The 23,855-nt window shown below is 52.6% G+C and overlaps 1 protein-coding gene across 9 annotated transcripts in view; it reads left to right on the forward strand.

The window, feature by feature from the left end:
- Positions 1-23,855, forward strand: part of HDAC4 (histone deacetylase 4) — a 287,530-nt gene that overhangs the window by 154,550 nt on the left and 109,125 nt on the right. For 8 of the 9 annotated variants that reach the window (XM_045066714.1, XM_004743737.3, XM_045066715.1 and 5 more), the window contains one exon: positions 20,112-20,356. In XM_045066714.1, coding sequence (XP_044922649.1) covers positions 20,112-20,356 — 245 coding nt within the window. Of the gene's footprint in view, positions 1-8,648; positions 8,672-20,111; positions 20,357-23,855 lie in introns of those variants that run through there. The other variant, XM_013051857.2, reaches the window with a different exon arrangement.

The raw sequence follows: 23,855 nt of genomic DNA on the forward strand, positions 1-23,855 counted from the left end.
CACTGGCTCGCACCTGGATCCCATGGGTGCTTCCCCACCTGTTCCTTGCTTCTTTCTTAATCCCCCCTTTCTAATCTCATCCTAGGAGCTAGAATCTGATGGACAGAACAGTGCCCACCTGCCAAAAAAAGTCCATACCATTATTCAGTATCTGTATGTGACCTTATGTGGCAAATGGACCTTTAAGGGTCTTGAGATGGGGGATGGTCTTGAATTATCTGGGTGAGCCAGTGGAATCACAAGGGTCCTTCCAGATGGGAGGCAGGGGAGTCAGAGTGGTAGAAGGAGCTGGGAAGACAGAAGCAGGGGTCAGACTGATGGGAGTAATGGCTTTGGAGATACAGGGGGCCCAGGAGCCCTGCTGCCCTCGATGCTGGGGAAGGCCAGGAGCAGATTGTCCCCTATAGCCTCTGGAAGGAACGCAGCCTGCTCACGCCTTGCTTTTAGCTCCCTAAAATCCATTCCCACTTCCGGCCTCTGGAACTCTAGGATACACGTGTGTTGCTTGGAGCCACTGAGCTTGTAGGAACCTGATATGTGCAGCAGACACGGGAGGCTAAGGCGTGCAGCCTCATGAGCACATCGCTGGGGCCACCAGGCTTGGCTTTTTTGCTTCCTGTCACTGGGACCTGTGTGTTCTCTGCTTCTCTTTCCCTCCCCAGTCCACATCTGTCAGCTGGGGGTCAGAAGGTATGTAGCAGGGTCCACTTGTCCTGCTTGCCAACGTGGCTCACGCTGTCCTATCCATTGCTTTCACCTCCCCCTCCAGATTGCGTGCTCTGGGGGTGGGGGTGGGGGGGGTGGCTGAGGCTTGTCATGCTTGTTGTGGACACTCCAGTGAGGCAGCCGACACTTGTGTGCTGTTCACCTTCTGCATGTGAGTCTGTGGCCTGTCCCAGGCCTGGTTCTCTGGTGGGAGCACTGTGGCTGGACCTGGGAAGATGGCCCTGGCCCCTCCCAGAGCTGAAGAGACACCTGGTGTGAATGGGGGACCAGGATGGAGATGGGTCCTCCTAACCCAGGAGCACATGGTGCGGTGGCAGCCTGGGGTGAACCCTGGCTACGGGACTCCCTCCCAGAGGAGGCAGCTCTGGGCCGTGGAAAAGCACATCCCAGGAGCTGCTTCACAGAGCCCAAGGGAGGCCCACCTCAGGCGCACTGGGCAGGGGCCGCTGACACCTGCCCAGAGGGTTTGTGGGGACTGTGTTCTTTCTAGACCCACCGGAGCTTCACGGGCGGCCCTCCGCCAAGCGAGCAGCCTCCATCAGTGCGGCTCTGGGTAGGTAGGTTCCTCTCCAGCCCAACCCGGACTTCTCAGGCAGCTCAGGGGCTGGTGAGCAGCTCCAGGCCCTCCCTCCCTCCTTCTCGGGGCCACCTTTGTGGTCCCCGCACTGTTCCAGGCACCCACAGTCGTCACCCCACCCCCACATTCCCAGGGCAAGTGAGGGCCACACACAGCACTCTCCTGAGGGGTATGGGGGCGCTTGTTGGGATTACTCAGTTTTTGTTTCTCACAGTAGAGGCTTTGCTAAATTCAGCTGGTGTCTAAGGGTGAGTGTCCAGCAATCCCAGTGGTTGTGTTGATAGCTCCTGCCTGAGGCCAGCACCCAGCTCCGGCCTTCCGCTCCCTGCTGCTCCAGGAGCCCCCGCATGCAGGGGGCTGGAGGGCCGTGGGGTCAGAGGTTGATGGGAGAGTGGCCTTCCCGGCCGAGAGGTCCCCGGCCATCCTGGCTTCTGGGCCGGGCTCATTTGCTCCCCCTGCTCAGGCGTACCCCGGGTCTGCTCCCTGAATCCTGTGGCTGTTGTCTCCTTGCATGATGGAGAGTCGGAGGTCTCCTGGTTGTCCCCCGAGTGTAGCATTTGGAAGCGTCAGGGTGCTGTCAGCCTGCGTTCCTCAAAAGCTGTTCTTCAAGTGTCCGGAGTAAACCCTCCTTGACTCAGTCAGGAGGCTGTTGGGTGTAAACACCTTTCAAAGCTCATTTTCACAATATGAGTTAAAGATTAATTGGACTCCCAGGTATCCTGCAGAAATCTTAAACATCTCTGTTCTTGTTCCCTTTTATCCATTTCTTTTTACAAACCCTGTCAACCGGACTTTAAAATTGAAATCTGCAGGGAACAGATAATGGTCCTCCCGACCCCTTCCCGCGTCACTTGAGGAACTTCGAGAAGTCTTCAGTAGTGTTTTTCATTTTTAAAGGCAATTATATTCCAAATGGCCCTATAGTCCAGGAAATGGCTTCTTTGAGGCAGGAGACTGAGGAGAATGGAAGGCTTCCGCCATCAGACTGGCGTCTGGACTCGGTGCCCACGGCATGCCCACCTGGGTGCCCCCCCCCACCCCCCGTGAGGCTTCTCACCGGGGCGCTTCGCCACTGCCTTTTGTTTTGCAGAGTGTTTGCTTGGAATTTCAAGAAATGGCCTGAGCAGCTCACTGTACGAATCCAGGACGGTGCTTTTATGTGCGGGATTCTGGGGACTGTGGCAGGTCCCGGCCAGATGGAAAGCTATTTCTGCAGCCCCAGCTGCGGGATCACCCAGGCCGGTGACCACAGTCCTTCCTTCAGACAAAACCCCTGGCTCGCGGGACTCCTGCCACTGCGTGGTGACCACCACTTGCAGGTTAAGCGGTGACACTTGAAATGTTTTCAGATGCATGTGTCAGTGAAGTTACTTTCTGTGACAGTCAGCCTCCGTGCTGCTGATATCCTCCTCCACATGCCCAACTGGCCCGAGGGCCTTTCAGTCTTAGCAGTTGGGCTTTCAGCACTGTCAGAGAAGTGCCAAAGCCAGGCCCTCGGGGAGGACAGAGCATTCTGTATTTCTAGCTTTCTGGAAGCTGGATTCCATGCTGCTTCGTGATTTTGTTTTAGGAGAAGCATCAATTCTGTGTTTCTGCTATGAAAAGAAACAAGATAGAAGAAACAATGTATTTCCTTTCGTCAAAAATTTTCGTTTAAAATGGATTTGTGCAGGTCAATTTAAATGGAATTTAGAATGAAATGTATTGAGGAAGTGACCACGGATGAGTCAAGCGAGGTGATCTGGTCACGCATTCATGCTATGTGGCCCGAAGATTCCTTCGTCTTGCCTGTGAAGACCTAGGTCTTCACCAGCCAACGTCTGCCCCCTTTTGGGTGATGTTTTTCAGTATGAAAGACCCCCACGTTTGTAGAGGGTAGTTTGCAGGATATGTGCAGTAGGCAGTCTGGGACCAGGCTGGGGAAGGGTCACGGCCTTTCTCGTCCCTCCTTCCCTGTGGCGGGGGCAGTGCTGACCTCTGCAGGGATGGTCTTGCCCGGCCTCCTGCCAGACGTGCAGCCCATACTCGCTGTGTGTACATGTTCTGGTACACGTTAAAGGCGCTCTGCTCCTAAGAAGTGCAGAAGGTAGGATTTTGAAATGTCATTCTGTCCTTTATCATCAGAGGACCTTATGACCCCAAAGGAGTCCCACCTGCTGTAGAATAGAGCGAGACGTTTCCTTGGGCTGCTTTCCGTGCAGCTCATCTCCCCCCAGGCGGCCCCCTGAGCCCTTTTGCTCCAAGGCCAGTAACAAATGCAAGGAGTCGTGGCCAGCCCTCCACGGAATAAGCCCCCTTCTCACTCTGCTGTTTGCCCCTGACTTGCTTTCTTAGAAGAACTAGTTTTGCTGCATTCATCTGATTCCTCGAATAGCATGCCATTTAAAAGTACTGTCATCCCCCCCCCCCACCAAAAAAAGGTGCTGTCATCCTGCGGGGGGGTTTCCTCTCACTCTGGTTTGTTCCTGAGATCCAATTGTGACATTATGTGTAGCTGTTTCTCGCTCCTTTTCACTGCTAAGTACGGAGACGCTCTCTTGACATCCCCCTGCCAATGTGTTGGTGGCTGACTGGACGGTTTCCGTGAGTCCTGCTGTCCGTGAGTGTGAGTCTGGCCCTGTACTCATACATGTGCAGGCCTTTCCCAAGCATGGACACACTCTGGAGTGGAATTCCTGGGTCTGAGAGCCAAGATTCAGTTTCCTAAGGGCAAACTGATCATTTTCCTGAAGGCCCAGCCTCATGTGTGTTGCCGGGAGCTTGTGGTGTCTCAAGGATGCTCCGCAGGTGCTATGGCCTTTCTGCCACTTATTTTCTGCCATTAGGAGCCCTTCTTCTTCGAGAAGCCTTCCCCCACCAACTCCTGTTTTCCTTTTCCTTTTCATACCGATTAGTAGGAAGCCCTTACAGGTAATAGAGACAAGCCCTTGGTGGCTTCCATAAGGCTCCAGCAAGCCTCGCCAGGGCCCAGCCTTCCACTGTCACACAGTGTCTACGGAGCAGGTCGAACTAGTGAAGGTAGCCAAGCTGCTCAGATTTGTCTGGTGCTAAGCCCTTTTCGCATCGTGAGTTTTTCTTGAGTTTTATCACATTTGAGTCTTAATTCTGGCAGAATTAATTTTGGCCTGTGGTGTGATCGGGGGTGACTTCCGCCTTCTTGTCGTCTGTGTTCGGGGCGGTCTCTGCTATTGTTCTCCGAGGGGGACATGCTGCTGCCTTCTGTGGGAACACCTTGACTGAGGCTCCCAGGTCTGTTTTGTCCTGTAGTCTGAGATCCTCTGTCCCTTTCCTGGCGGCCTGTGCGTCGGATCCACAGCTCAGTCTGGAGAGAATGGACGTCTCTGTGATAGTAAGTCTTCTCGTCCCTCACTTGGCCCATCTCTCCACATCCTTCAGTTGTTTAAAACATTTCTTAACAGTCTTTATCATTGTCTCTATAGCTGTCTGTAACAGTGTTGAATTCAGCCATAAAATTATGGACACTTTTTTTTTTTTAATATTATTAGGCCTATTTTCTTGTTGTATTATGTTGAAATCCAGTTGGTTTTTCCCTGTTGATCTTGCCTTGTTTCATTCAGTGTCCTTGTAAGTTTTACTAACTTCTCTGTAATTCCTTCTTGGGGGCGGGGGGCGGGGGTAGTGTTCCGTACTAACAGTCCTAAGAGTCTGTGAATCGTGATGGTTTTGTCTCTTCCCTTTCTTCTTATGTTGTTACTCTATCTGCTTTCTCTGGCTGGAATCTTGTCTTGTTTAAGGTTCATCATCAAAAGCAGTATTTGCCATGTTTGTTTTTTTTTTTTTTTAATAGATACCCTTTTTGAGACTAAAGAAATTCTCTTTTATTCTTAGTTTGTTAAGAGCTTTTATAATGTGAATAGTTGTTGGGTTTTATAATGTGTTTATTTTCATTATTAAGATCATCGTTATTAGTGTGGTGAATTGTGTTTATAGATGTTCTGTGTACGTGTTGCTTTTCTCATTTTAAAACACCACTTGTCTTGGCGGATTATCTATTTCTATAGACTGCTAGATTAAGCTTGCTAATAATTTATTTGGGACTTTTGAGGCCCTGTTCACGACAGAGACTATCATTTTTATGCTCTCTTTGCCTGGTTTCTGTCCTAGCCTCACAGCATGAGCTTGGGGTGCCCTTTATTCCTCTGTTCCTTGGAAGTTTTCTTTAAAACTGAATGAGCAGTTAGTTAAAGTTTGGCAATACCGTCTCTAATACGATCCTTGTGGGAAGATTTTAAAGTATTGGGTCAATTTAGCTTGTGATTAAAGGGTTACTCTATTTTCTGTTTTTTATCAATTTGGGAAACTTTTATTTCTCTAGAAATATGTCTGTTGTTTTATGTAGGCTTTAAAACTGATAGGCCTGGAGTTGTTCATTGTATTTGGTTATGTTTTCAGTCTCTGCCATACCTACAGTTCATTTGTGCCTTTCTCTCATTTCCTAAACCACTCTCACCAGAAGTGTGTCTATGCTATTGGTCTTTTTAAAGAATCAATTTTGTGTCGTGTTGGTATACGTGAAGTTATGTAATGGATATTTTCCATTTCATTTATATATTTATTATCTCTTTCTGTCTGTCTTCCTTGCATTTATTCTTGTGTTTTTTCTAGCTACTTAAAACGATAGCTAACTTACTAGTTTGTATGTTTATTATTGTCAGATGTAACTGTGTAAGGCTTTCAATTTTCCTCCAAGTACAGTAAGAGTAGACGCTCACTACTTACTCTAGGTCCTTTTTTTCATTATCTTTCTCTCTTAATTATTTTTAAACAGCTGTTGTGATCTCTTTTTTGACCCATATTAGGAATGTGATTTTTTAAAAAATGAACTTTGTGTCATAGAAAATTTTACATACATTTGAAAGTGCATAAAATACTAGAAGGAACCCCACTGTTCCCGCTGTCAGTCAACCTGGGCTGTGCCTGGGGACCTCCAGCTGTGTCTTGTCTGTGCCCTGACTTACTCACCACCTCTGCCCTTGTGCTCGTTTTGAATGAAATCCCGCTCACCGCATCACTCCATCTGTAGCCACATGAGGGCTTATGTCTCTAAAAGGCAGGGACTGTGGTTTGACCCTCAGTGGGAGGCCATTTTTCTGTTTAGACAAGATTAACAGTTATCTGTTATTGGGTACTCACAGTGTTTCTGTGTCTCTAGCCTTGTTTACCATGTACATAGATTCAGGTCACTGTTTCCTCAGGTCCAGCGAGCACTCCCACGGGTGGTGGGTGTATGTCATAGTCTCCCGCTAACCTGCACCTTCTCCCTGCCTTTTGGGTCTGTTCAGTTTTGACCCTTGTGGTTCATCTGTGAAGATTCTAGGTGGCTTGTCTTGTGGAGTTTTCCTGTATTTTAAATTTTGCTTGATTTCACCCATCTCCTGTCTTGTCATTTAAAGTGAGCCTCTGTTGTTTGTGTTTCCTGGAAATTAGTAGTTGCATCTAGAGCATCTAGAGGTTTTTTTTTCTTTTTAAAAAATATTTTATTTATTTATTTGACAGAGATCACAAGTAGGCAGATAGGCAGGCGGGGGGGATGTGGGGAAAGCAGGCTCCCCACTGAGCAGAGAGCCTGATGCGGGGTTCGGTCCCAGGACCCTGAGATCATGACTTTAGCCAAAGACAGAGATTTAACCCACTGAGCCACCCAGGCTCCCGGCATCTAGAGGTTTGATCAGATTCAAGTGTGGTTATTTTGGCAAAACCTTATAGATGCAGTGTTCTCTGTCATTGGGAGGCACCCAGCTGTGTGTGTGCGTGTATGTATATGTGTGGTATGGTGTGTGCACGTGTGGTACATGTATGGTGTGTGTGTGTGCATTTGTGTGTGCGTGGTATATGTGTGATGTGTGGATGTATATGCATGTGTGCACACATGTGTGGTGTGCACATGTGTTTGTGTGTTGTATGTGCCTGCATGTTGTGTTGCAGTGTACATGTGGTGTGTGTGCACATGTGTGGTGCGCTCATATGCAGTATATGCACATGTGTGGTGCGTGTGCTCGTGTGTGCACTGTGGTGTGTGCCTGTGTGGTATGTGCACATATGCAGTGTGTGCATATGTGGTACGTGTGCTGCTGTGTGTGTGCATGTGATGTATTTGTACACATGTGTGTGTTGTGTGTGGTTGGCAGCCATGTTTCTGTTTTTCCTTAAAGTTCTCCCTGACGGGTTGTGAATCCTCACTGCTTTGGAAGTTCTGCACTGTTTCCAACGTGACGGGATGAACGTCAACTGTGTGTGCTCAGTGCTTTCTGCCCCAGCCTGCTCAGCCACGGAAGTGTCTAGAGCACCACTAACCCTTGCCACACCTCTGTCCCTGCCTCTGGCCAGGAATTTCCTTGTTGTGGAGTCCAGCACCACAGGGAGAAGCTGGGCTTACCCTCGGGCGCAGGCAGCACGAGCTTGGGTTCATTTCCATCTTCATCTCCGTGTGTTTCTGTGCTCACCTCGTCCCTGAACCAAAGGCATCTCAGCAAGTTCTCATCTCTCTTCATCTCTGAGGGAACACAAGTCTGTACGTGGTCTGTGCTGCTCTTGGCAGATGATTTCTCTACACCCTTCATTCCAGCTGGACATTGTTTCTCCCCACACTCAGGGGTGGTCACTTGTCATTCCCCTCGTAGGATACCTGCGCTTCTGTTTCAAGGTCTTCTCTTTGGTGTCTGCAGGTCCACCTTGAAATTATCTTAATTTATTTCTGTTTTCTTCTCCTGCTTTGGTTGTGTTTCTGCATCTGCAGATTCATGTCTTCCAGCAGTTCTGGAACATTCTCAGCCAGCTGTGTTCCAGTATAGCCTCTGCAGAGTTCTGAGCTAAAGAGAGTTAGGCTCTCGTGTTAGGAGCCTAACTCTACAGCAGGTCGTCCAGGATGGAAGCAGACTGTGACCCGGCCTGCCCGGGAGGGGGGAAGGGCAGGCAGCAGGACCGCTGACCCTGTGCCATCAGTGACCCGTGGCTGGGAGAGGGGCCCGGAGCCAACATTCTATGCCATTAATGGGGCTGGTGGCGAAAGCGAGGAAGGGAGCCTCATGGACTTCAGGTTTATACAGCAATGTTAAGAGGGCAGAATACTGCTCCATTGTCTTCATTCCCTTCTCTTCATCCTCCTGTGCCACAGCAGCCTTCTGTTTCTTTCGGGGGGGAGGAGGGAGAGTGCACTGGAGGGAGAGAGGCCTGCTCTAACCCAGCAGGATCCTCATCGAGCTCCTGCCTATGTGTGAGGCCGAGTTCCTTTTTCCTCTGCCGTAGAAAGCCCTTGCACTCTCATCTGTCTGGGACCCTGTCAAGCTCCAGTGCTTCTAGCTCCTGTTCCTGTCACCTGAGTTGAGCGTTCCGTGTGGTTCCGAGTGTGTGAGTACCCGGGACCCCCACCTATGTTGCTATAGATGCCTCAAGTGTGCTGAGCAGGAGGTCCGCCGGGGCAGGGGCAGGGGCAGGGGCAGGGCCTGCTGTGGGAGGCGGCCTTGGCCAGCAGGTGGGCTATTGCACTCAGGATTTGCTTGCATGCCTGGGACACAAGGTGATGCAGTGGTTTCGAGTCACACCAAGGTGTGGCCGGTGGTCAGCAGCACGAGGATGTGCTGGCATCTGGTTCCCTGCATATGTCTACCCCCCGCCCCAAACGCTGTGACCACACCACTTTTTGAGATGGTCCTGGGATGGCCAATGTCTGTTTCACTAATGGGGTTTCCAGACTAAAAAGTGAATGACTTGTGCAGATTCATAAATCCAGGAGAAGAAATGCTTGCCGTGGTCCTTTCTTTGGGATCCTGACAGCATAATCCATCGTGGTGACGCTTTCCATTCCCGCTTCTTTACTGCTGGTTCAAGTACAGAATGGAATTTTCCAAAATCCTTGCATGCTCAATAAGGTTTTATCCTTTACAGTTGATTTTGCTAAAAATAACTTGATTATAGAAAGGGACGTCCCTGCTCCCATGGAGAGAGCTGTCCTTGGGGCTTAGGTTGTCCCTATCCCTCTTAGCCAGTCGCTGGACACTCTAGGACAGTGCTGGCCAGCCAGATTCGCAGAGTGGCTGATGCCAATGAGCAGATGAGAATGGGCCTGCAACTGGGTTACCGGAGTCTGGATTGCGGGCAGCTTCACCCTGCCCTGGCCAGCCACAGGCCACCCCTCTTCTCCCACTCCTCCACAGACTCTGCCTTCAGTTGTGTGGGTCAGACAAGCACGCCCCCGGGGCTGAGCCAGCTTCCTTCTGGAACTTGCTCCCAGCCTGCCGACAGCCCCGTTTCATCTTGTGGTGAAATAGCACCTTCTGGCCCCACATTTTGGGGGTCAGGTTCAGGAGCACATGAGGCTGGGTGGGCCCGGCTCCGCACGCCTCTCCTGGACACCCGTTCTTCATTTCGGCTACCAGCCTCAGCTTCATGGCCCCGTGATGGGGGACCACTTTGAGGGGCATTCTGCTCTAGCTTGGATAGTACCAGCCATGTGCCCACGCTTCTCACATGGGCCACGTTGCCCAGCAAGGAGCGGGCGTCCTAGTGTCAGCCAGGGTCCTCCTCCCAGGTCAGCCAGCACCGGAGTCCATACTGTCACCATGGCCCCCGTCTCTGTATGCTAGACTTGTCTCTGGGCTCCGACCTGTCCATGGACATATGGAGAGCCCAGGTCTCCCTACCAGGTATCCTGTGAACTGACTCCCAGCGGCCCTTGTGTAGACTCCTCTCTGAGCTTTACTTGGATGTGATTCCCCATTCTTGGGACTGCAAAGCACAGAGCTGGTTCTCAGGAGTCACCTCATCTCGCATCCCGATGACTCCCATGATGATTTGCTGGGATGTGGCTAGGAAGGAAGGACACGTGTTTGTGAGCCCTTCCTGCAGGTCCATGGGCTTGCCTTCCCTGCTGGAATGTTCTCTCTGGGGCCCACAGACCACTGAGAAGCTAGGAGGGGCCTTGCTTGAGGGAGCCAGGCCCTGGGGAACCCCTGGCCAGCAATGGGGATGCCCTCTCCAGGATGGCAGAGGCTGCAGCCCAGCGTCCTTGCAGTATGAGTACATGGGTAGATCTCAGACCTTCTGCCGGGGAGATACTGTTGAAACATCTAGTTTGGGAGTGAGAAGGGAGAAAACCTAATTAGGGGAATAAAGAGACAGTGGAGCGAAACATACCTGTGGTGTTAGCTGTAGCTTCTTGTCTTTTGTGCTGAAGATAGCGTTATCAGAGGTTTTTCCATTTCGTCTCTGGGCTTAGCAGGGGACATGGGGCTCTGCTGTGCTTTTAAGCCTATCTTCCTGGTGCTGGTCACGAGGCTGTTCTTTGGGGGCCATTGTCTCAGCCTTGAGCAGAGCCTCCTGTGGCTGACCCCGGGGCAGATCCGGCACCAAGAGCTTTTCAGGAACAGGAGTTTGCTCATGGAGAGCGCCGAACGGCAGAGTGCTCGAGTGGGCTAGTAATTACAGGGAAGACTGGCCATGGTCGTGACCAAGACCCATGCTGGAGCCACAAGGAGAGGCGGGCGTCAGGCAGCTCCCCAGTGCCAGTAGGTACTCCTGAGCAGGGTTCTCGGACCTCAGGGTGCCAATCAGCCATGCCCCAAGTCTCAGAGCTGCGGCTACGCCCCTGGCCCGAAAGCCACCCAGCGTACCCAGCAGCTCTTCAGCTCGGCCCCGCTCCGCCCACGTTTTAGATGCCAGGCTCCCATTCCGCATTCACCTATCATGGCTGCCTAGTCTCTCTGTACTTGAGGTTCCCCAGCAGTCGGTTACTGTCCACATTAACATGACTTGTCATGTCCAGCCTCCGGTGGGGTCAGCCCACAGGACCTGCGATCCCCTGGTGGTGGTGGGAGAAGCTGAAGGCTTGTCCTCTAGGACCTCCTGTCCTCCTCCAGCGGGGGGCAGATAGTAGATTTCTCATTGACTTGGGAGAGTCGTCAACTCCCTTCTTGGCTGGAAGGCAGAAGTGGGGGGAAACCAGGGCCTAAGTATATGCTGCTCCCTGCTTGATTTCTAGAACCTGCAAGGAAATCACATGCACAAAAAATACACTTCAAAGGGTTACCTTTGATATCTGCATAGGACATGTACCTCTCCCTGCCCCACACCAGATGAGAACACCTTCCCTTGGATACACATCTGTAAAAAGCCATAAATACCTCCATGTATTATATTTAGTTCTTTACATTTTGATGTCTGTTGAAAACAAAATAGTAGACAGCAAAACGGCCTCTCCTCGGGCCATAATCATTTTGTTTTTATTTTTCAAGCGTAATTTAACTTCCAGTAAATTGTTAATATGAGTTGATTTCTTTGGCATTGCGTTTATGCGTGTAAATGGAGCACAGAGAAATACCCTATATCCTCAGTTACGTGTGAAGCTAAGGTAGGAGCTTGTGCCGTCTGCATTCCCTACAGAATATTTTTAAGTCTTCACATTTAAAATTTGGACTTCTACCCTCATCACTGCTTTACAGCCACCCCCACAGCACAGCATCAAATAGAATGGTTGTAATCCAGTTAAGAACACTTTGGGGGAAGTGATAAGCCGTGTAAATCAGTATTTTGAATGGATCTTGATGAAGTGTCTTCAGTCCTTTCGAGTGCTGGTTCTGATAGGTTATGCGTTCTGAAGGTAGACAGCGACATGGCGGGTTGAACACATGGATCTAGTTGTGCTCCCTCCTGAAATCCCAAGAACCCCAGAACATACCAGTCCCCAGCAGAGCTCGTGGGGACACGCCATGTGGACACCACAGAAGTTGTGGTCTCTAAACACTGCCTCCCACCAACGGGACCCACTTCTTGGAGGAACGTCTGATTCCATAGAGGAGTCAAAAATGTGTGAGGATTGCCCGGCACGCCTCATGACTGCAGAATGAGGGCTGTGGCTGGCTTTGGAGCAGCGGTAGGCCATGCTGGAGGGCCCTCGCTGGTCTAGGAGGGGGTCTACTCTCAGAGCACAGTGTGAGCTGAACTGCAGTGGGCTCTGATTGATCTTGAGGAACAGAAGCCCTCCTCGTCTCTCACACATGGAGGATGATGGGGATCAACTCATTATTTTTTAAAAATTGGCAGGTAAAGGAAGAAACCAGGTACCTGTCCTGCCCTCCTTCTAAACAAGGTCAGGGCAAGAAGATGGTTGATTCGGAGTCCTTCCTCATTACAGAAATCAGACAGCGAGTCGAGAGGCCAGGGCGGTATGGGCAGGCGTGCCTTACAACCCTGATGTCTTGGCCTTGTTTGTGGTCGGCGCAGAAGACCTGTGGAGATGCGGCAGCCCCTTGAGCCACCGGAGGAGCCTCTGCGCAGAGGTGGTCTGCCCACACCTCCAGACCCTGCTTCCAGATCACCGGATATGCAGGCCAGAGACCTGCAGCCCAGGCGGCACCCGCCATCTCCAGGGCAGGGCAAACAACAGTGTTGGAGGGGGTGCCGGAGGGAGAAGGAGGAGGAACCTTTAGAGTAAAAGGGATTGAAGGGATCCGTCAGCCAGCACAACATATGGACCTTATTTGGGTCTTGGTTTGAATAAAGTTTAAAAAACATGTATGCAATTTTCTAAAACTTGGAAACGCTTTGTGGCTGTTTGATAACGTCATGGAATCGTTAATTTACTTGGGTATACGAATGATATTTGATTGTGTTTTTTAATAGAGTTTGTTCAGAGATACGTTCTGAAGTATTACCGGAAAAAATGGCTTGAGGGCTGGTCTACACCAGTGAGTTCCAGAGAAAGGTCCCAAGCCTCAAACATGGGTAAGCGGAAGAGGGAACGACAGTAGCAGCCTGTGATGGGAGGCAGAGGGCAGGTGGTGTCCATCGCAGCCACTGACCTGGGAAAGCCAGCCCTGCTCACCTCCCCCGACTGCCTACCGGCTAACCCACACACCCACCTCCAGAGCAATGCCTCTCCGTCCGGAGCGGGGCTGAGAGGGGTGTTGAGGCAGATGTGGGAGGCTCCTGGATGTCCTCCCGGTGGTGCGCAGAGCAGCTAGAGGTTTCTTCCTCTGGAAAAAGGCTTTGTTCTGGGGACATGAATGAGCTGAGGATGTGGATGCTGTAACGAGAGCAGGAGTGAAAACTCCTGTATTTGTGCAGAGTGCAGCGACCCTCTCTCTGCACCCCGAAGGCCTAGCTTTCACCCTTCACACTGAGATGGGAAGGCTCCCTGCTGGAGAAGTGTGGCCAGCCGACGCGGAAAGTCTTACGGGTGTGAGTCCTAGTGAATGCCAGCTCCACACGCCCTGCAGGGAGACTCAGACCTGAGAGCTCCACTCTGCTGGCTGCTTCCAGCAAGGGTCTGTGCCTGTGCTCCCACTTGGGGCGTAGCCCAGCGGCAGGGAGGTTCAAAGCAAACAGAGGGCATGGCTCTCTTTGCCATCCTCAGAGACCCGGGAGGTTGACTTGTCCACGAGGTCAGAACAGGATGGCTTGTAAGATAGAATATTGGGGCGTCATTGGTCTCTCAGTGTGGCCCTATGAGTCGTCTGTTAAAAATATCAGAGCAGAAATTATGGGAAACCCAGTGGAAAGGTTAGAATATCCATCAAAAGAAGTGTCGTAGTCTTGAGCAGAAGACAAAGGAGAGGAAGACAGAAGAAAATGGAAGAGAAAACTGGAGAGTCATTCGAGATGTACCAAATCGAAGAGTTTCAAAAGCAGAGGATGGAGGAGGGAAATCAATGGAGTAAGTCAAAGCTGATGCCCGTGAGAAGGCAGAAGCTGAGTGCCCCATGCCAGCTGGAGAAAATCTTCCCCGAGCCATGTGACTGTGCACTTTTGGAACACTGGGGACAAGGAAAAGACCTCACAAACATCCAGAGAGAAGAATCCCATCACGTCGAGGGATCTGGATCCAGCATGGCTTCCTGGTTTTCAGTCACAACATTGGGAACAAGAAGACAGATGTTTTCAAGCTAGAAGTCTGTCTGTAGCTGAAGTTAGCAGCCCATTGAGGGGAGATAAGAATGAGCAGGGCCCACCTCTTCGAGCCTTCTCTTCAAGACACAGTTGGGGCTGGAATTCCTGCAGAATGAGAGGGGAGCCGAGAGGGAAGCTGGATGGGACAGAGATGGGGGTCGCCTGGAGGCTGATGAAGCCGACCCCCGGGTGGTGGCTGTGCCAGAGACACTGGGTCTCCTGGCCGTCTGGGAACGCATCAGCGTCCAGGGCAGGCGCATGTGCCTCACACTGTCCTATTGCCTTATGAACATGAGCCACCAAGCCAGCCCCCCACTCTTCTTTGGCGCTGAGACGTCTGAGCCATATTGTCCTGCTCCACACCTTGCCTAATGACCTCACTCACCTGAGCACATGCTTTCCTCCACGCGCCCACTTTGGTGGCTCTCGCATGAGGCCTGGAGCCCAGCCACAGTGGACGTAGAAGCGGGAATTCAGGGCAGTTCTGGCTGCCCTACCAGCTGCCACACTGGGTGGCGTGTGGCTTCCTGGGCACCACTTATGTCCTCGCCCCCAACAGGGCTCTTTTTTGCCAACACCCCCAGACCCTGAAGGCAGATTAGACTCGAGACTTTTATCTCTTCCTGAGAGCCTTGTATCAGACTCTCATGCTCGCCTCGGTCAGCAAAGGGAGAGGTGTTTGGGACACACGTATGGATGGTATAACCATAAAGAAAAGCAAGGGGTGCTTGGCGAAGCCCGATGCTGTTGGGGACAGGGGGCAGGCACGTAATTTGGGGATGATCGTCTGATTCTTCCTGCCTTGATGGGTGTGGCTGTGTTCTACTCCTCACCTCGCTTTCCCCCAGGAGGCCATGCTCTTCAGTGTGTGTGATGTGGGCCACGGTGAAACACCGAAGACTCTTGAAATAACTTACACTCTCCCAAGACGCCCCATCCCCCTGTCCCCTCTCCCCGTCATCTCAATCCCCCTCCCCCATCACACGTGGACAGAATGTGAGAGTAAGAAGAGATCATAGTTACAAAGTTGAAATAGCTCTTCTTTTCCCCTGGATGTGAATGAGTCCTTCTTTCCTTGAACAGACCCTAAACTTTGACCGCGTTTTCTAGAGAATAGTGCTTGTCTTTATTCCGTGTCTGTACGGTGGCATGAAGTAGCGCTGAGGAAGGAGGATCTAACCCACGTAATGGAAAATTACAGCGTCCTTTTTTATGGTCATTTATTTAAAAGCAGAGAGACTAACACATTTTTTTCTGTTTCTGATTGAGGACTTGCCGTTCACAGCCCAGGCCCGCCGTTCTGTGTTGAAGTGCTGAATGTGGGCTTTGTGCTTTCACTAACGTCATGAGTCTGATTGTATTAGTATGTTTCTCAAGGCACAACCTATAAAAGCAATTTTCTGGTCCACATCAAATATTCATGAGAATACAGGCTTTCTTGTTTTGATGCTGCATTCTTTATGGAGAGAAGGTTGTATTGTTTTTCTCGGGGTGCTTTGGGTCAAAAGTGCTGGCAGTTTCTGTTGAGAACTCACGGCATTTCAAATAGTTTTGGACACAGAAATAGTACGAGTCCTCTTTGACGCACCCGCTAAAGGCTGTGATGAACAGAGATTGTGGCTGTGACTCCTCGCCACTCCCCGCCTCCCTGGCTGGCATGCAGGCTGGGCCCTGGGACAGCTCTGCTCCGGCCACCCGACTGCCACCCGCAAGGGGCGAGGAGGCGGTGTTTCTTCAGAGGCCTTGCAAGGGTTTCCTTGTCCCACAGCAGGTCCAGAGTTGTGCTTTCACATCTACCTGTAAACGCAGCGTTGTTTCCCGACAGGAGGGAGTGGCAGGAGCTGGTGCGGCTGATGTGGGTTGCGACTAGCAGTCCATTCTGTCTGCCCTGCTCTTCGCTGTCTTAGAAGAGTGAAGTTCTAGGTGAGGCCTCAAAGCGGTAAACTGAGGCCACACACCCTCCCTTCCTGGGAACTGGGGAATACAGCAGACATGTCGCAGTGAGGACAGCATGCCATCCCGGTCACGTCAGCACGTGCCTTGGCTCTTAGCCCTCCATGCCCTGCGAATGCCCCCCCCCCCCCCCCGTCCCTATCCTCTGTGGACCCCTCGCCACCCCGGCATCTCCTAACTTCTGCTCTGCCAAAGGATGACCAGGGGCTGCCAGGGACTGTTCCCCCCAAATATCTCCATGATTCCAGGCTCCAAAGAATCTGGGAAAAGTTGGAGGAAACAGTGAAGCTCAGCTTGTGTGTGGTGGGTAGGCACAGCCAGTGCCATCCCTGGAGAAGGGACCCTGGAAACCGCCTGCCCTGCCCCTCCTGCCACCTGCACTTCCCTGCACCCGGCTGCGGGCCCCTCTGTGGCCCAGCCTGTCCCAGCACGGCCCCCTGCCCAGCCATGCTCTCGGATTTGCTCAGTCTGTGTCCCTACGACCCTCCACGTACACCTGGACCCATGGGCCCTTGCTCACGCCTTGCCTTGTGGCTCATGGAGACACAGCTCCTGTGTGAACCCTTCCCCAGCCCTGCCATCAGCCCACAACCCTCTCTGCTCTGCTTTCTCACCGCAGGCCTGCTGTGGGCTGGCCCAGGAGTGGCCCCGCAGGCCTTCTCAGCAAAGGCACCTGTCCGGAGGAAAGTTTGGCCCATCATGGTTTTGACGTTAATTAAAAGGATCCTTTAAAAGTTGTTTTATGTTCAGCATCAGGTGGTCCCCTGACCCCCCCTTTATGAACAATTAGAATGAAGAGAGGAGAAGCCGGAGTGAGCAGCAGAGGGGGCTTCTGCCCAGCATGTCAGAGGGAGTATCTTGGTCACCTTGGCCTGTCACCTGACCAGCCCTGCCATGGGGGCCCACGATGCCTGCAGCTTACCAGGTGCAGGGCAGGTGCTTCTTTCATGAGCTCTCCATGGTTCCATTCTTTAGCTGAAAAGCTGAAACGTGGCCGCTCAGCTGGGCAAGAGGAGTGGGAGAGAGCCAGGGTGGTTCTCACCTGGACAGGTGGAGTGGTGTGTTCTCCCTCCAGCGACCACGGGCTGTGTGGCTCAGTGTGGTGTGTGTAAGCAGCAACATGGAGTCGGGCTTGTCCTCAGGAAGCAGAGGCTAGCTAAGCCAGGGGTGGCCTGCCCTCCAGCTACCCTGTGTCCAAGAGGAACCCTGGGAACCGCCTCCTGACGGCACCATGGACACACAAGGGCAGAGCCCATTGGCTAGCCACGGTCATGGTGTTTTAGGAGGTGCCCAGCCCCATCAGCCTTGTGGACAAGGGACGATATAGCCCTTTGGGAAAGAAGGATGTATGTTGAATTCCTGTAAGAAGCTGAGCTCTGCTTCTTTTTCTCCACGTTTGCTCGCTGAGCTGCCCTCCCTGCTCTCCTGTTTATTCCTTAAAGTCTGAAGCAAGTACGGGAAATATTGAGGTTTTATAAAACGGGCTATTACAGTGTTTCTGTGTCGCTCTCGCCAGCAAGAACGACACGGAGACACGCGTGGAGGCAAACTTATTTAATGGCTTCTTTTTATCTTCTCCCCCCTCTGGCGCAGCACAGCACGCAGCTCCCGCCGCCCCTCGGCGCCCGCCGCCATGGTCCGGGCTGCGGCCCCCTCCGGCCGCGGGGCGCGGTCTGGCTCCCGGCGGGCCCGCCCCTCTACAAGTACATTCCAGCATATATACACTGGCAGCTTAGCCCGCCTAGCCAATCACCGCAGTGCTCATGCACCTCCCGCGTGAGTGGACCTAAATGAACAGCCAATCATATTCAGTCCCTTACAGCTCTTATAGTAGGCCTCCTGTACTGGCTCCTGACATTTCTGTTTTTATATTTCATACTAAAAACGATCAAGAAAAAGGAAGTTGACAAGATCCAGTCTTTACCAGCTCCTGTGTGGTGGGGCGGGTGGGATGCCCCTTCTCTCTGGTCCTGTTCATGAAAGCAGTTTATTTGCCTAAATTTATCTCACGTAAATAGCAAATAAAATCCTCCTGATTCATCAAGGCTGAGACTCCATTAGAAATGCACGTAAACAGTTGGGGGTTGCGTTTCCCTGACTGTGGGAGGAAAGGGAAGACAAGCAGCCCACTGGCATCTATCCTGGCCTTCTCAGGGCTCAGAGGTCAAGGGAGTTTTGGACTTTCCTAAGATGGTTGGATCCAGAGTATTTTCCGACCACCTTCTGGGCTTCTCTGTTTCTTCCCTCTGTGCCCTGTGGTCCAGGGTGTGGCGTTCCTCAAGGGAAAGCTGGTCCTGGCCCTGGGCTTCTGTCAACCTGCTCCTGCCGGCCTCGGGGAGCTCCAGGCCTGTGCAGCCGCCGCAGTGGCTTTGGGGCCTGTGCATGGGAGAAACAGAAATTTTGTCAAGGAGTTAGAAGGCCCATGCCCCATCCTGGCAGCATCCTGGACTCAACCTCTGAGCTGTGCCCGACCGGCTCCATGAGCAGGTGTTTGTCCCAGTCACTGGGGCCCAAAGAGGCCAGGTGGCTAGAACCCAGGGTCCCAGCCCTGCCTCATCAGAATGGCTAGAAGGACCCACTGGCTACCTGGGCAGTGACCGCAGGAATGCTCTGTCCAGAGGGGCTGTTCCACTTATGGGCTATTTTTTCAGCAAGTCTGGGTTGTGAGGCTGTGGAGCATGGACTTCTGAGGAACCAGGTGATGGCTGGGACCAGGGGGCCCTGTGGCCGGCGGCATTTGGAGATGCTAGAATAGGGTCAGGTGCATAACACGGCCGGACCTTCAGAGGGTCTGGGCTGAGGGCCCCTGATGGCAAGCATCTGGTCCTTGGTGGCCTGTGTTTGTAGGATTTGGTCTTCCTTTCTGGAGGGTGAGGCCTCTGTCTCCCACCCCAGGCCCCCAGGTCTGTTGTGTATCATTTGAAGACCTGGGCCCAGAGCAGGTTGTGGGGGAGCTTTCTGGAAGGAGTGGGAGCTCGTGGGCCTGTGAGTGGCCGTTGCTGAGGAGCACAGGGGGCTGGGCCTCCGCAGCTCCCGAGAGGTTTCTGTGAGCCTGAGGGGCTGGTTGGGCTGCGTGTCTGGGGAGCTCCGTCAAGGCGTCTCTGGGGCAGACTCCCAGGCAGGGCCTTCATGTGCACCTGCTCAGACCTGATGCGCCAGGAAAGGAGCCCCCACAGTGGCCTCTCTTTCGTTACGGCCATGGTATCAGAGTTTCTGCCTGTTTATCCTTGCTTTAATTGGTTATTGATTTGTAAGCATTAAGATTAATTGAGCTTCTGTTACTAATCAGAATCACGTGGGCTTTTCTTCCATGGTACCATAGTCCTGGGAAGCAAATCCGTTTCTCTGGGCCTTGGGGAAGCCCACGACCTGATGCTTGTGCCCATGCAAGTGAGCTGGGGAGCAGTTATGGGCTGTGTGTGGTGAACACATTCTCCATGGAAATGCTCTGACCACCCAGCGTCCATCTGAACCACTTCAGGGGCCCACGCTGTCCTGTGGTTCCTGCGTGCAGCCTTTAGTGGCCTTGTGACAAAGAAGAAAAGTACAGGCCCATCTGCCTCTCCCCTCGCTGGTGCTCAGCTTTCCTTAGAGCAATTTCCTTGCGTACTCCCTCTGTTGGCTTTCAGAAATGTCATTGGGGTGGCTGCTGGGCCCGCATCAGGGCCTCTAGTGGCAGGGGCGGGGTGGGCCGTGCATCTGTGCCATGGCGTGTCCCGGTCTGACCTGCCCCTCAGTTTTGGGCCCTCTGCACTTGAGGAATGGAAGGCCACCAAGGCCCCCCAAGTCCTGCGATTTGGGTCCATCAGGCAAGAGGGGGGAGAGGCATCCCAAGGGTTGTCCATGCTCACGCAGGCGGCACCCCTGGACAGCGGCATCGGAGTGGGCGGGGGCCTGGGGACACCGTGCCACTGCAGTGACCGGCGCTTCTATGCTCTGCTCTTTCCTGCAGTGGACATGGCCTCCGCGCTGCCTCTGCAGGTCGCTCCCCCGGCGGTGCCCATGGACCTCCGCCTGGACCACCAGTTTGCGCTGCCCGTGGCAGAGCCCACCCTCCGGGAGCAGCAGCTGCAGCAGGAACTGCTGGCCCTGAAGCAGAAGCAGCAGCTGCAGAGGCAGATCCTCATCGCCGAGTTCCAGCGGCAGCACGAGCAGCTCTCCCGGCAGCACGAGGCCCAGCTGCACGAGCACATCAAAGTAAGTCGGAGGCGGGGCAGCCGTGCACCTGTGTGAGCCTTCCAGACGCCGGGTTCCCCATGGCGCCCGAGGGCCACTGCCTTGGCGTGCTCCCCACCATGCACTGCAACCCCATGGTGAAGCACAAGACGGCCCTCTCTGTGCTGGGACTAAACTAGCGGGCGCCCGCCAGCCCAGCAGCAGTGGTGCGTGGGGCACATCATGGGAAAGTCGCTGCCATAGGAGTAGACTCGAGAGAGGGGACGGGCTTGTCATCTACTTTCATCCAAAAGTACAAGCTGCATCCCCCAACAGACAAATGACCAGCGGGAGGGAACACCAAAATATTAGCTGTGATCACCTCTGGGTGCCTTACTCAAAAAGCATTTTTGTTTTCTTCTCAGGATATGTCTTTTCTTAGTTTCTCCCATGGATCCCATATAATTGGAAAAAGATAGTAATGGGGGTTTTTTGCATTTAAATTGAATAAGAAACGAATAGGTCTTCTTGTGGCATTTAGTCTCTGTAAATACAGTCTGATCCCAGGGTCAAAATTAAATACGTTGGAAAGAACCATGTGTCGGTGATGTGTAGTGAAGTTGTGTTCTGTTGTTGACAGACCTCCTGTAAGCGCCATACGCTTCACTGTATTTAGAACCACATAGAGTAGCACTGTCCCACAGATCCAGGCGGGCGGGTTAAAAGTCCGAAGGTAATCTCACATTCTGCACTGGCCACCCTGAAATGAAGCAGAAAACCCCGGGCTTTATAAGTCATCTGTTGGTGTGTAACAAAATACCTCAAACTTAGCTATTTAAAACAGAAGAAAAACATGCGTTACCTCATAGTTTCTGTGGTCTGAATGAGGGTCTCCCTAGCTGGTGGCCATGACCCAGGGTCCCCCATGAGACCACGGTCAAGGCTGTGGGACCCACTTCCAGGCTCACTAACGTGGTCATGGGCAGGAGCTCAGGCCTTGTCACCAACGAAGCCCCCTCCAGGGAACAGCCCAAGTTTCTCCTGTGGCCTGGTCTTGGACGTGACCTGTTCCCTGCCCTGCCTGACTCTGCTGGTCGTGCATACCAGCTGTGGCACATCCTGGGAGGTGCCCAGCCGAGGGTGAACACCAGGAGGCAGGGATCGGTGCAGAGCACTGGGAGCCTGGCTACCAAAAGGTAAAATTAGTTTCCATGTATCTTATGTAACCTCGTATTTCTGAGATAGTTCAGTGTGTAAGCAGTATTTTTTTTTTTTTTGAAAGATTATTTATTTGAGAGAGAGAGCACAAGCAGGCAGAGGGGCAGAGGCAGAGGGAGAAGCAAGACTCCCTTCAGAGCAAGGAGCTTGATGCCAATGCAGACCTCAATCCCAGGACCCCAGGGTCACGATCAGAGCTGAAGACAGACGCCTCACCGACTGAGCCCCCCAGGCACCCCGGTGTATAAGCAGTACTCAAAGTGTTGTTCACACGGAGTCTTGGGAAGCTGTTGTGGACCATCCACGTAGAGTATGTCTCCATCTGGATCAGTTGAGTTTCATGCCCTCTGTGGCTACATGTGTTCAGTGGCTTCGGTGATAGAAACTACGAGCCCCCACTCAGTACTCCCGGATGTTTCTAAGACACTCTATCCAGATGGAGACCTGTATAGCAGATCCTCAGTAGAGGGGACCCCACGAGCAGGTGCCAGGCCCTTCCTTTGCCCAACCTGTGGGCCTGCTGCTGGCTGTTGTTCCATGCGGTGGCCAGGCCACGTCCTGGGTGTGCTTGGCTGAGCATAGCCACATGCCCCTGGCATCCGGGGCTAGGAGAGAGGTCTGTCTGAGGCTGGCCTAGGGAGATGGTCACTTGCCAGCTGGAAGTCACACGTTACTGGTGTTCTTCCCAGTGACCACATGCAGCCCATGGAGTGGCCTTGTCTGTAGGCTCTTTGGTAACTGAGAAGAGCCCTCAGCTGGTGGTCTATTTGGTTTTGTATGTGAGGCCATGGCCTCCCCTCTGCAAGCCTTAGAAGCAGACTCCCAGCTCTGCTGTACCCAGCACACCCTACCCACCCTGCCTGGGACACCCCTTTCAAGGTCAGGGCCCTATGTGTTCCCAGGGCTCCTTCATCCCCGTGTGCCCCCCATCCCAGTGCCAACCTGCGTGGCCTCGCATCTGTTGCCAGCTGGGGAGGGCGCCCAGGGACTGTGTCCTGCCCTGCACACAGTGTGCGGCGGGAAGACCCTACCTGACCTAGCAGTGGTGGCCTCCTGTGCTGACCGGGATTTGAGGAGAATGCGTGTGCATCTGGATTTGCTGGATTTGCAGCTTTGACTAGCAAATGAGAAACTGAGACGTAATCAAGGGCCACGTATGAGCAGGGTCATCGGGTTGACAAGCACCATGAAGATCCTTGAGAGGGTCGGGGCCACCACCTTAGGGCAAGGCCAGGCTTCCCTGGTCCCTGTCTCTGTCCCCCCTGTGTCTACAGGACTCCATGTCACCGCTGTGGAGATGAAAGAGTCTCCCTCCTGAGCCTTACCTCAGCGCTGGCGCCACAGAGCTGTGCAGGGAGTGCCTGACTGTCGGGGCTCTGCTCCTTGGGCCATGGGGCCCCCTGAGCTCCCCTACCCCACAGGGCCGGGGACCCTCGGGCCTCTTGGGAGCCCCCTAGACATGCTCCCCCACAGATTATCCCCCCCACCCACAGATGTGGCCTCCTCGGAGACATGGCTCCACAGATGGGGCCCCCACAGATGTGGCTCTCTCAGAAGTAGCACCCCCACAGATGTGGCCCCTGTGCTGATTTGGCCTCCCCACAGACATGGCTCTTACAGTGTAGCTCTCCCAGATGTGGCTCTAGGCCTGGTTCTCAGAAACACAGGGAGAGTCTTAAGTTTACATGTTCTCTGCATTTTAATCATTTGTTTTATTTTTTAAAATAATTTATTTATTTTGGGGAGAGAGAACAAGCCAGGGGAGCAGCAGAGGCAGAGGGAGAAGCAGACTCCCCACTGAGTACCATGTGGGACTCAATCCCAGGACCCTGAGACCATGACCTGAGCCAAAGACAGATGCTTCACTGACTGAACCCCCAGGGTGCCCACATTTGTTGTATTTTTTTCATGTAAACTGGAGATTATAAAAGCTGTCTAACCTCTGTGATCATGTCATTACAGATCAGTTCGCTTTTGTTTCGATGATCGAAACTCCATTCATAAGCATTCATATTATGGGTGACATTTGGCAGTAGCGTTGGTCAGATTTCTTGAACATACAGTCTGATTTATGTCATTAAATCATCAAGGAATATGCATAGGATTTTATAATTAAAAAGGGAGTAGTTTTAAACTACAACTGAAATTGCTAACTTCGGGTAGATAAGATCTTTTGTAAATGTCAGTGGTCAATGTCCCCCTTATCCATGATGCTTTGCTGGTCGCAGGTGATTTGGGCACCGTGTCCCCACCTGTCCTGGACAGTCACTCCTCTGTCCACAGGGTCCCTGGGGAACAGCGTCACCGAGACAGAAGGAGACTG

Source organism: Mustela putorius, unplaced genomic scaffold (assembly GCF_011764305.1).
Source record: "Mustela putorius furo isolate JIRA1106 unplaced genomic scaffold, ASM1176430v1.1 tig00003869_pilon_pilon_pilon, whole genome shotgun sequence".
Classification (NCBI taxonomy): domain Eukaryota; kingdom Metazoa; phylum Chordata; class Mammalia; order Carnivora; family Mustelidae; genus Mustela; species Mustela putorius.